Genomic DNA, 13,358 nt, shown 5'->3' on the forward strand with positions numbered 1-13,358 from the left:
CGGCGCTCCGCGGCATGTGGGATCTCCCCGGACCGGGGCACGAACCCGCGTCCCCTGCACCGGCAGGCGGACTCTCAACCACTGCGCCACCAGGGAAGCACCGGGTTATTTTTTTAAACGTATTTTTTTATACTAGCTTACACCAACTTTTTGCTTATTCACTATATATTATGAGCTCTTTATTCAGTTTATGGTTCTTAATTACATGAAAGAGTTTCAAGCTGTCCACGGCACAGGCGTCATCTTTGAATCACTCAGGTAGGATAAAACTAAAGCTACTAATGCAGGTTCCAACTAGTAACCTATAATCACTTCGACCTGTAATTCTCAACCTGGCTGTACATTAGAATCACCTGGAGGAGATTTACCAAATACCTGTGCCTGGGTCCCACCGTAACCCAACAGTCAGACTCTCGAGGAGTGGGGCCCAGGCATCAGTATTTGTAAAGCTCCCAGATGGTGATAATGAGCAGCCAGGATCCAGGTCCGTTGAGCTGGAGTTCATAATGGGAAAGCAGCAGCTGCTAGAACTTCTAAAGTGGATTAGCTCTTTAGCTTGCTGAATGCCGGGAAATAATTACTATTAGAGAGTTCAGAGAAACGTATCAAATTTTGCATTTATAAGATGGCATCTGAATCAAATTATTCCTTAACCTTTTTCTCTGGCCTAATTAAATTTTGAGAATTTAAGTATGGATGAGCTGATCATTGGAACTTTTAGTTCCTCATTGTAGAACCCTTTTCCTCATCTGTTTGACTTTGGTGTTGGTAATTGTCTTTTCAGAGCAATAATGTCCTTTTGTCTTTAGCAGGAAATGAAACTTGGGTCTGATTATGTATGCATACACTAGCACCGTTTTTTGTTTTTTTTTTTTTGACACAAGTGAAACTGCCTGTAAACTTCAGCAGCTGTGCAAAACCCAGGCTTGTTCCTGGGCTGAGGGAGCGCCATCACTCTGGGCTCTTGGAATGAGTGAGTCATGCTCTCTGCAGGCACCCGGTACTTAATCATTTGTTTTCTGTGTACCAGGAAGAAGAGGGCATATGAAAATAGAAGCCATGTACTGCCAAATGGATCTCAAATAAGAGTGGAAATGTTGACCTAATGGGTCAAACAATTGAGCTTATGACAAACTACTTATGTCTTTGGGTGTATGTTACTTTAATGGTTTCACTAATTAAAATTCGGCATTATTTCTAAAATACTGTGCTTTTGTAATTTGTAAGCAGCTCTACTCTTTACTAGATAACCTTGATAACCCTAAATTTTAAAACCTATTTGCAAACTTCAAATGTTTCTCTTTTGAAATTGTGTGCCACATTGGAATATACCTTTCGAAGGAAGGATTAGAAAGCAGTATGTTTGTTGGAGCAGATCAATTACATGGCTGTTCTTTGTGGAAGGAAGGGACCAGCCCACTGGCCATTTTCTCTGCCATTCCAATGCCTTCTGCCTCCAGAGTAGGCATTAATAATGGTGACAGAGTGTCCATTACTAAGCATAGTTGCTACATATGCCTAGACCAGTATGGTTCATACATGTCCTCTATACAAACACTCTGCTAATGCTTTTATTTATTTTTATCTCCTTAATGAAGAGTAACAGATTAAAAAATACACACACACATATTTTGAAGTGTCTGTTGTGTGCCAGGAACTGTACCAGGCATAAAGTCATAGCGGCTCAAAAAGACACACTCAGCCTCCCTTCTTGTGCTAGTTATATATAGCCTGTTTCAGGCCTTCCTCCACTGGCTTGTTGCTATATTGGTGTGAGAAGCTGTGGGCACCTGCTAGAGATTTTAAGATAATTTAAAGTTTCCCAGAATTTTTAGTTAAGTCTTTCATTGTGAGAAATCACATGCTCATCGTTTATTATATTTATTGAAAGGGAAATGCTTTTATTACTAAAAGTGCCCATATAGCAAAGACTTGTGTTTTGGGACTTTCTTTAAAAACAATCTTAGTCTTATTAAAAGTCGAAGAGAATAAGCAATTGGTAGGAGAAATTTTCCAACTTACTCTTTCATGCTTGCTTCTACTCATTTATTGATGTGGTTCAATAACTATTGAATGAGTCCTTGTTGTGTGTCAAACACCGTGCTAGGCTGCAGGCATACAGTGGTAAACAGAATAGGCCTAGAATTAAATAAACTGATAGAAGAGTCGAGACTTAATAGTCTGTCTTTTAATTGGTAAGTTGAAACTTTATATTTATTATAATTATTAATATATTATGAGTTATTTCCACCTTTTATTCATATTTTCCATTTATTGCGCTTTTCTCAGTTTTTTTGTTCTATCACCTTTTACTGTGTTCCATAGAATGGTATGAATTTTATTTTTGTTTTTACTTTAAAATTTTTTTAATTTTCTGGATGGTATGAATTTTTATCAGATGTCTTTCTGTTGCTGATTAAAAGCTACCCATTCTGTTTTTTGTTCTTCTATGGTTTCTCAAAACTTAGGACCCCAGTACTTATTTTTATGTATATAACTAAAGTCTACTGATGTCTGTGTCTTTTTTCCAAGTATATATATATATATATATATATTTTTTTTTTTTTTTTTTTTTTTTGTGGTATGCGGGCCTTCCTCTGTTGTGGCCTCTCCCGTTGCGGAGCACAGGCCCAGCCGCTCCGCGGCATGTGGGATCTTCCCATACCAGGGCGCGAATCCGGTTCCCCTGCATCGGCAGGCGGACGCGCAACCACTGCGCCACCAGGGAAGCCCTTTCCAAGTATATTTTAACCTTCGTTTCGACTCTACTGCTTCTAGATTTCCCCTCTCCAGTGTAGGGGACTTTAGGGGAGGGGAGGAAGCTGGCAGGTATCCTTGATTTGCCATTTGGACCTGAATTGGGTTGCTAGGACTGTTTCTGCGTGCCTAATTTTGAGCTGCATCAGAGTCCTGTATCTGTTTCACATTCTGAAGAAACAGAATTTTGGGGGCATATCTAAGCATTGAGATATTTTCATAAAACATTTATTACTCTCAGAAGGCTTTTAGGGATTATGGCCTTAAGATTTAATGTAAAAAGCAATCAAAGTTGGGTTTTTCCTTTTTTATCCTTTCCTTTTTAAATAAAAAGCCATATGTAGACCCTTGAAATAAAAATCTATGGAGAGATTTAGTGAGTGCTAGGAACCTGGAATTTTAAATGCATATACCTTTCCCAACTTGACGTAAAAGTTATTGAACATTTATGTGCCAGACATTATGCTGGGTACTTTCACATAATTCTTCCATTTAATCCTCATAAAAATCCTGTAAGTTAGATGGAATTCCCACTTATGAAAGAGGGACCTGAAGTTGAAAGGGGTTCCAAGACTGCAGTAGAGCTGGGACTTTTCACTCGGGACATGGAACTCAGGACAGGCTGTGCCCATGTCACTCAGAATCTCTTGACTCTGTCCAGCCTTCCAGTTGCAGATTTGGAACCAGGTCACCCTCGTGCACACTCCTGTCACCTGGATCTCTGGCTTTAGGCTTGCCTTCTCCCATCCATCCTCTGCATACTAGCCCCAATGTTCAAACTCAAATGCAAATCTGCTCTCTCTGGAGGAAATGTCTCCTGAATTTACAGCCTGTGGTCCTCCTGAGTTGGTCCCTGTTTGGTTTTTCAGCCTCATTCTTACAGCTTCCTGCCTTTTACCTTAAGGGCTTACAGTACCAAACCGTTTAGAGTCCTCCTTGCATTCAGTAAATATTTGAATGCCTGTTATGTGTTAAACAGTCTGCTGCATGTGGGCCTGCCCAGGGCTTTTCTCATGATCCAGATGGAGGAGGTCTTGGCCCTGGACAAGGATAGTGGCCGTGGGGATGGAGAGAAGTGAAACATTCATCAGATATGAGGAGGTAGAATCAACAGGACTTGGTGAGGAAGAAAGCTGTTTTTTTTTTTTTTTGGCCGTGTTGTGCAGTTTGTGAGATCTCAGTTCCCCAACCAGGGATTGAACCCACGCCACAGCAGTGAAAGTCCAGAATCTTAACCACTAGGTCACCAGGGAACTCCCAGGAAGAAAGCATTTTGAATGTCTCCCAGGTTCTGGCTTGTGTGGCTGGAATGATGATGGTGAGCTGAAAGCCCCATACGAACTTAAAATGAGAGTATTATATCTGAGTCATTACACATGGTAGGGAAACTTACGGTGTTAGAGGTATGATAGAGCCCTGGACTGAGAGTGGGATATGGGGTTTTGATCTTAACAAGCTGTGTAGTTAGTATTGGACCCTATACCTCTTCCAGCCGTGTTATCTTTATTTGAAATAGAGCAGATGACTTTAACTTTGTTACTTCAAATACTGAACCCTTCTAACGTGATTCAGTGCAAATTATCTGACTCCAACCTGCTTCTCCATTCCGTGTCATTCGTTCATTTGTCTGTTCAGCATTTGGAGCCTGCTGTATATCATGCACTTGGGACATAAAGCTAAATGAGATCAGGTCTCAATGAATTTTCTGTTCTTGATGAGCTTCCTGTTCAGTCAGGGAGACAGGCAAGTCAGTAATTAGGTGCATTAAACCAAAATGAGATGCCACGATGCATATACGAGCAGGGTTCAGGGGGACCACAAAAGAGAATCTGATCAGTTCTGCTGGGTGGGTGGAGTGGGGAATGTGTCAGGGAACACCAGTGACCCTTGTTCTGACTCTGGAATGAACAGCAGGCTGAAGTGGGTGGGGAGCGGCATTCCAGGCCCAGCCTGTGCACACTTCTGGATGACTGTAGGAAGATGAGGATGCTGGGGTGGGGAGGTGGGAAGAGGGCAGACAGGAGCAGCCCATGCTGGGTCTTGAGAGCCTTTCCAAGGAATTTGGACTTTGTTTCACAGTCTCTGGGGAGTTGGAGAAGAAATATGACTGGATTAACAATGTTCTGTGTTGTATGTATTTTTTTCATGCCTAATGTATTTCTTTTACAATATCAATGTTAGACAAACTAGACTTTAGGGCAAAGAGCATTATTTGAAATAAAGGCAGTTATTACATCCTGATAAGCGGAGCAATTCACCAGGAAGATATAATAATCCTGAATCTGTATGTGCCTGACAACATAGTCTCAAAAAATATGAGGCAAAAATTAAGAAGGAAGAGTACACAAAGCATGAAATTTAAAAAAAAAAAAAAAAAAAAAGAACCCTGTCAAAGTATTAGGCTAAGCAGTCAAAAAATTAGCAAGTACATAGAGCAGTTGAATAAAATAATAAAGTTGATAATGAGCCCTCACCCCAGAGTTTAATAGTGTATTCAAATGTTTGAAGTAAGAAATACTTTTAAAAGCATGACTTGAACAGACACATATATATGTATATACCTATAACTTCAGAAACAAAAGTTTGGTGAAGTGTTTCCCCTTACATGGTACAGTTTTTCTCTTTTCTGTTTCTTTGCTGTTAGTGCTGATATCGTTGTACAAAACTGATATAATGACCCACCGACGGATTGAATTGACACCCTTTTTCTTGAAAACACTAAGAAAATATCCGTGCTTTTCAAGTACACACAGAGCATTTACAAACTGACTTTCTGGATTCCCCTCAATACACCAAGCATCTGGTACTCCTCTTGTTCTGCCTCTTGTCCTTCTGCCTGCGAAAGCAAAGATGACTTTGACTCCTATTTTTACTGAGTCAGGGCCATACGATACATGCATCTGCTTCTCATCTCCATTTCTATATTTAGCCTTTTCATCTTTTCTTCTAGCCTTAGAAGAAAGTAATATCTTTCATTTCCAAGGTTAACTTTTACACCTGTACTTTTAATTTTTTTTTTTTTTTGTGGTACGCGGGCCTCTCACTGCTGTGGCCTCTCCAGCTGCGGAGCACAGGCTCCGGACGCGCAGGCCCAGCGGCCACGGCTCACGGGCCCAGCCAATCCGCGGCACGTGGGATCCTCCCGGACCGGGGCACGAACCCGTGTCCCCTGAATCGGCAGGCGGACTCCCAACCACTGCGCCATCAGGGAAGCCCTACACCTGTACTTTTGATTTCATTTTCTTTTGTTTTCTTTTCCTCCTTAAATAGCTCCTGGTTTTTATGCCCACACATTTCTCCTTGACCACCCTATCATGAACTCAGTCTAATGGCCTAACTAGTTCTCTCTCAAATAACCTCAAAGATTATTAGTGACTATTATTATTATTATTTTATTTATTTATTTATATTATTTATTTGACTGCACCGGGTCTTAGTTGTGGCACGCGGGATCTTTTTTAGTTACGGCATGTGGGATCTACTTCCCTGACCAGGGGTTGAACCCGGGCCCCCTGCATTGGGAGCGCAGAGTCTCAACCACTGGACCACTAGGGAAGTCCCAGTGACTATTATTTTTAGTCGTTAGACCGCAAAACTTAGTCATCTTTATAGTTTTTTCTTTTTTTTTTTAAGTGAAATTTTAATTTTCTTGAATGGCTGCTATAGTCACATGGTTCAAAATGCCAAAGGTGCAAAAGGGTATTACTGAGTCAAGAGGTTCTCGCCCACCTTTTCTCCTGCTGCTGTATACCCTGCTTTTTCTGCCTTCCTCATTCTTACTCATCTATGTCCTCATCTTATCCCACTCAAGAGAGGATGTTTCACTGTCATTTAAAATTTACCCTCTTCCTGTCCTTTGTGTAGCTTCCTTTGGGGTGTTTCATGTTAATCTCCTTTTGTACATTCTTCACCTACTGCCCACTCTGCTCCCCAAGCTACCATATCCTTTCATGCCAAGACTCTTGTAATAAATAACCTAGCTCCTTTCCCTACTCACAGTCTCCACCTCCTTTCAGTGCTGTCACCTAATCCCTGGCTGCAGTCTTGTTTTACTTTTGTCATTATCTGCCTGCCAAGGCCTTCAGGAAGTAAGGCTCATTAGTCTTTTATTCAAGTCTCTCCTTATTGGCCTCAGTTTACTTTTTCCAGTCTTATCAATAAAGATCTCCACCATACTAAGGATACTCATTGGTCTTCTGATCTTTACTGTTTGCTCCTTTATTTTTATATCTTAGCCTGATAACAGTGCCTGGTTCTTGGAAGGTACTTGATAAGTGTTTCCCCAGTGAAGGAACAGTTTGCAAAACAAACCTTGTACTTTCTTTCTGCTGCATTATTTTTCTTTCTGATTTCCTTATGCTTGAAGTTCCACTTCCTCTATGTAACTGTCCATGACTGCTTTAGCTCTAACTTTTTCATCCTCCTCCATATTCCTAGAGCTCATCTGAAACCCAAGGGATAGAGTCTTAAAACTGTGGTTGTTCATCTGAAGTCAGGGTGGGGTTATGAGTAGCTGGAGCTATTTCCTGAGCAGGGGCACCTGTGTTGGCAGATGTTGAGATCTGGCCTGCCTGACAGGGATTCTGGTTATTTGAAAAGAAATCAGGGTAATTTTAGTTTGTACACCAACATGAATTCCAGAATTAGAGTTAGATTTTTATAAATTAACAAAGAGGTAAAATTAATAAGTACATAATTGATAATGGGTAAGGAACAACTTAGATAATATGATAAGCGAAAAAATAATGAAAAAACGATAGATTTGTATAAAAATTTAAAACTGAAAATATTTACAAACATGTCAAAGAGTTGATGTTCTTAATATAAAAAGAACTCGTAAATCAATAAGGAACATAAAGAAAAATTGTTAGAGGATATGAATAAGAAAATCATAGAAGAAGAAACATAGCAGTCAGTTTTATAATTAAGTGTTTAATCTTACCAGCAATGAAAAGAAACATCATTTAGGCAATGGATGCCATCAAATTAGCAAAATTTAAAAAGAAATTCTAAATGATGGCAAGCATAAGAAGCATTTTCATATGCTTCCGGCAGAAATCTAACTTGGTGCATAACCTTTGCAGAAAGCACTTTGGTAATATTTGAAAGCTTTCATTTTTTTTTTATGTTTTCACCTATTTCATTCCTAGGAACTGTTCTAAAGCTATAAATTAGGGAGGCAAATAAAGTATTTGCATAATGTTCATGATTGATCACAGTATTGTTTATAATAGGGAAAAACTGGAAATCACTTAAATGTCCAAGAGTGAGGAAGTGCTTCCTTAAGTGGAAAATTAGACAGCCATGAAGTTATAATTTTGGAGAATATTTTAAAGATGTGAGAAAATATGAAATGGTATAAGAAAAATTAACATACAGTGCTGTGTTTGCAATATTGCAGTTGGATATGCACACAGACATATGTGAAATGTAGCAAAATAATGTTATCTCTGGGTGGCGGGATGGAAGTGATAAAATATTTTTTCCAATTTTATACAGTATTTATAATAATGCATGTTATTTAAAATGTAAAAATTGTCTTACTGATTAGTTCCATATATAAATTCTGAAGGAGGCACTGTAGTTGGATGGTTAAGAGCACAGGCCATGAGTTATGCAGACCTGGCTTTGAATTGCAGTTCTGCCCTTGATCCAATGTATGACATGGCCACTTTACTTTTCTAAGGCTTCATTTCCTCATCTGTGAATTGGGACTCCTAATACCTAACTCATAGAATTGTTAGGGTTAGAAATGATAATGTGTATAACAGCCTTTAAAAAAAATTAATTCCCTATTTTACTTTAATTCTTGAAATAAAAACAGAAGTTAACTTTTTTTTGCCTCCCATTGAATGTATCATTAACAACAAAGATGTTCAAGATACAATAGTCAAAACTCAAATGAATTTGAAGACTAAACTATTAAGTCTTCGGTAATTACCCACATGTGTTACAGATTGATTATACATTTCATTAAAATAGAATTTAAATGGTAATAATTAAAATGTAATTTTAATTTTCCACTAAGAGAAACGCTGTCTTCATTCTTGCTAATTTTTTCCTGCTATTGAACCACCACTAATGTTACCTTTATCTCCATGGATATAACAGCCTTTTGTAGCCTGGTGGCGTTCCACAACAGAATTATACCCTAATGTCCTCAGGCATCCTTTGTATGTAATGAATTAGCTTCTCTTCTGTGTGTCTAGAATGGTACAAATTATGTACCATCCTTGGGAGAATTGAGAAAACAGTCATCCAAATCATTGTCTTGTTCTGTGGTTCAGATTAGGAACCCTGATTGGATGTCTGGCACATATTAGGCACTCAATATAAATGGAAGCAATTCCTATTGTTTTTTCCATAGAAGTCACATAAAAGAGCACTGGCTTTCTGGGTTTCTTTGCTTGGTGTTAGCTTCTTTGGGAAAGCGTATTTTCCAGAGTGTGATTCAGTAAGTGGACGTCTCTGCTGTGGTTTCTCAGGCCTTGTCTTTGGATCTGGGACTGGCCATGGCGATAGCACCTTGGATAACTCCTCTTGTTTGCCCTCTTGTAGTGTACCAGCCTCCTTCCTCCACTGCAGGGCGCCAGAGTACTGCCTCCCATCGAGTAGAGTTTTAGAATTTCAGTTATCTCCCCATAACTGTCCTTATATTAGAAGACTTATTCAGGTCGGAATTAATACTTGTCCACAAAGTGCTCGATAGTAATGTATTCAGTTCTGGGTGTTGAAAACTGCTCTTTTGGGGTGCTGATCATTTTTTAATATACTGCTAAAGATACCATTTGTTTGTTTTTTTAATCATCTTATGACATTCCTGTGACATTTCTTTTTAAAAATTTTTAAATTTTTATACAATTTAAAAAGTTACTTTCCATTTACAGTTATTAGAAAATATTGGCTATATTCACCGTGTTGTAAAATACATCCTTGCGTCTATCTTACACCCAATAGTTTGTACCTCCCACTCCCTCACCCTTATATTGCCCCTCCTCCCTTCCCTCTCCCCACTGGTAACCACTAGTTTGTTCTCTATAAAGATACTGTTTTAATATATGTTTTCTGATGAATATTTTTTCATGATTGCTTCTTATTTTATTTTAGCTACTGATCTACTTCTTGCCTGGAATCCCATTTGTCTGGGGTTGGTAGAAGGTGTTATTGGCAAAATTCAGCTTCACTCAGGTATGTTTCTGTAAGCTCCTTAAACTTGTCAAATTTAATGTGGCATTCTATGACATTTTCTTCTTTGAGGATAAATGTAGATTCTGTAATGGCTTTGATTCCTTTACCTTAATTTTGGGTCTGCCCAAAGTGGGTATATTTCCGTATAAGTGAAACAAAAATATAAGCATACCTCATTTTATTGTCCTTTGCAGATATTGCGTTTTTTTACAAATTGAAGGTTTATGGCAACCTGGCGTCAAACAAATATATTGGCGCCGTTTTTCCAGCAGCATTTGCTCACTTCATGTCTCTGTGTCACATTTAGGTAATTCTTGCAATATTTCAAACTTTATATTTGTTATGGTGATCTGTGATAAGTGATCTTTGTTAATACTACAATTCACTGAAGGCTCAGATGATGGTTAACATTTCTTAGCAAGAAAGTATTTTGTTGTTGTTTTTTGTTTATTTGTTTTGGCTGTGCTGTGCGGCATGTGGTACCTTAGTTCCCCCACCAAGGATCAAACCTGCACCCCCTGCAGTGGAAGCGTGGAGTCTTAACCACTGGACTGCCAGGGAAGTCCCAAGAAAGTATTTTTTTTAGTTGAAGTATAGTTGATTTACAATGTTGTGTTACTTTCTGGTGTACAGCAAAGTGATTCAGTTATACATGTATATATTTATTCTTTTTCATATTCTTTTCCATTGTGGTTTATTACAGGATATTGAATATAGTTCTCTGTGCTATACAGTAGGACCTTGTTGGTTATCTATTTTATATATAGTAGTTTGTATCTGCTAATCCCAAACTCCTAATTTATCCCTCCCCTCCCCTCTTTCCCTTTGGTAACCATAAGTTTGTTTTCTATGTCTGTGAGTCTTTTTCTGTTTCATAAATAAGTTCTTTTTTTTTTTTTTTTTTTTTTTTTTCGGCCACAGCCACACAACTTGCAGGATCTTAGTTCTCTGACCAGGGATTGAACCTGGGCCCTGGCAGTGAAAGCGCCGAGTCCTAACCACGGGACCATCAGGGAATTCCCTGTGTCATATTTTAGATTCCACATATAAGTGATATCATATGGTATTTGTCTTTCTCTTTCTGAGTTACTTCACTTAGTATGATAATCTCTAGGTCCGTCCATGTTGCTGCATATGGCATTATTTCATTCTTTTTTACGGCTGAGTAATATTCCATTGTATTGATTTAAAAAAAATATATATATATGATCATATATGTATATATCACATCTTCTTTATCCATTCAACTGTTGATGGACATTTAGGTTGTTTCCATGTCTTGGTTATTGTAAATAGTGCTGCTATGAACATTGGGGTGCATGTATCTTTTCGAATTATAGTTTTCTTCAAATATATGCCCAGGAGTGGGATTGCTGGATCATGTGGCAACTCTTTTTTCAGTTTTTTAGGGAACCTCCATACTGTTTTCCATAGTGGCTGCACCAATTTACATTCCCACCAACAGCATAGGAGGGTCCCTTTTTTCCACACCCTCTCCAACATTTGTTATTTGTAGACTTTTTAATGATGGCCATTCTGACCAGTGTGAGGTGGTACCTCATTGTAGTTTTGATTTGCATTTCTCTAATAATTAGCGATGATGAGCATCTTTTCATCTATCTGTTGGCCATCTGTTTGTCTTCTTTGGAGAAATGTCTACTGAGGTCTTTTGCCCACTTTTTGATTGGGTGGTTTGTTCTTTTGTTATTGAGTTGTATGAGCTGTTTGTATATTTTGGAAATTAAGTGCTTCTCGGTCACGTGGTTTGCAAAGATTTTTCTCCTAGTCTGTAGATTGTCTGTTGCTTGTTTATGGTTTCCTTTGCTGTGCAAAAGCTTATAGGTTTGGATTAGGTCCCATTTGTTTCTTTTTGCTTTTATTTCTATTGCCTTGGGAGACTGACCTAAGAAAACATTGGTACTATTTATGTCAGAATGTTTTGCCTGTGTTCTCTTCTAGGAGTTTTATGGTGTCATGTCTTATATTTAAGTCTTTAAGCCATTTTGAGTTTATTTTTGTGCATGGTGTGAGGGAGTGTTCTAACTTCATTGATTTACGTGGGCTGTTCAGCTTTCCCAGCACCACTTGCTGAAGAGACTGTCTTTTCTCCATTGTATATTCAGCAAGAAAGTATTTTTCATTAAGGTATGTACATTTTTTAGACATAATGCCAGTCCACTTAATAGACTACAGTTTAGTGTAAACAACTGTACACTGGGAGACCAAAAAATTTTGTGTGACTCATTTTATTTGCTTTATTGCAGTGGTCTGGAATTGAATCCACAGTATCTCCAAGGGATGCCCAAAAAGCTTTAGAGAAAGGGGGGCATAATATTAAAATTCTTTCTTCCTCTTAAAAAAATCCCTCACAAGCTATTAAATGCCTGTTTTTAGGAATTGTGTCAGGAACTGTGCTAGTCGGTGGAATACAATAATGAGCAATAACTGACCTGTTCCCACCATGAGCAGAGCTTATGGTTTAAGAGGGAAGTTAGATATTAGTGAGTAATCATTGAAATAAATGTATAATTATATGTTAATTGTGTTAGGTGCTCTGACAGAAAGATACACCAACCATACTGGTTTTGAGGGAGAGGACAGTAAGAATAAGGCTGGAGAGGTAGGCAGGTGTCAGACCAGGACTGGTTGGCTTTGGGTTAGCTGTCCATTCCTAATATAGTCAACTCTGGCCAGGGAGGAGTATGGGTCTGTTAGTACACAGTGCAGCCCTTTCCGGGAGCTGTATCCAGGGCAGGCAAATTCATGGAAGGTCTAGATCATTCACTAAGCCCTCCCTTTGAAGGACAGGCACCTGTGCTGAGTTCAGAGGGAATTTTGTTTGTAAGAAGGTAGGTGTTATGTAGGCAGGTCTCAAAAAGTCATGAAAAGGACTGAATGAAATATTTTAAGCACTAAATTTAAATATCTGTTTTTCCTTTGGTATCGATTTTAATGTGAGTTAAGAGCTATAGGAAGCTTTGCTGTTATTGCTGTGTTATTGGGAGTGTAGCTACCTCTGTAGTGTGCTTTTAAAAATGCTTTTAAAATAAAATTATTGAGTGTTTGGAAGCTAGGTTGATTTCTGGATAATATAAAGCACAAATTGCCAGAAGCAGTCTAATTTTCTTTTGCTAGATTCTTGTGGTTATTTTCTAAAATGTGTTAACTATTTTATAGACACAAAAAGCTATTTATCACGGATACGCAGTATAGCTTGCTGAAAAACAAACACACATTTATCTACCACCTAGATTAAGGAATGAAACATGATGAATGTCTTTGGAGCCCTCACTGCCTTTCTCCAAGTATATCCTCTCTTGCCTTCTTCCCTTCAAGAGAGCCTGCGATTTTTTTTTTTTTTTTTTTTTTTTTTTTTGTGGTATGCGGGCCTCCTTCTGCTGTGGCCTCTCCCG

At 38.6% G+C, this 13,358-nt stretch overlaps 1 protein-coding gene across 4 annotated transcripts in view; it reads left to right on the forward strand.

The window, feature by feature from the left end:
• INPP5F (inositol polyphosphate-5-phosphatase F) overlaps nucleotides 1–13,358 on the forward strand; it is a 94,145-nt gene that overhangs the window by 10,608 nt on the left and 70,179 nt on the right. For all 4 annotated transcript variants that reach the window (XM_024121235.3, XM_024121236.3, XM_028482052.2 and 1 more), the window contains one exon: nucleotides 9,865–9,945. In XM_024121235.3, the coding sequence (XP_023977003.1) occupies nucleotides 9,865–9,945 (81 nt within the window). Of the gene's footprint in view, nucleotides 1–9,864; nucleotides 9,946–13,358 lie in introns of those variants that run through there.

This window comes from Physeter macrocephalus, chromosome 20 (assembly GCF_002837175.3).
Source record: "Physeter macrocephalus isolate SW-GA chromosome 20, ASM283717v5, whole genome shotgun sequence".
Lineage (NCBI taxonomy): Eukaryota > Metazoa > Chordata > Mammalia > Artiodactyla > Physeteridae > Physeter > Physeter macrocephalus.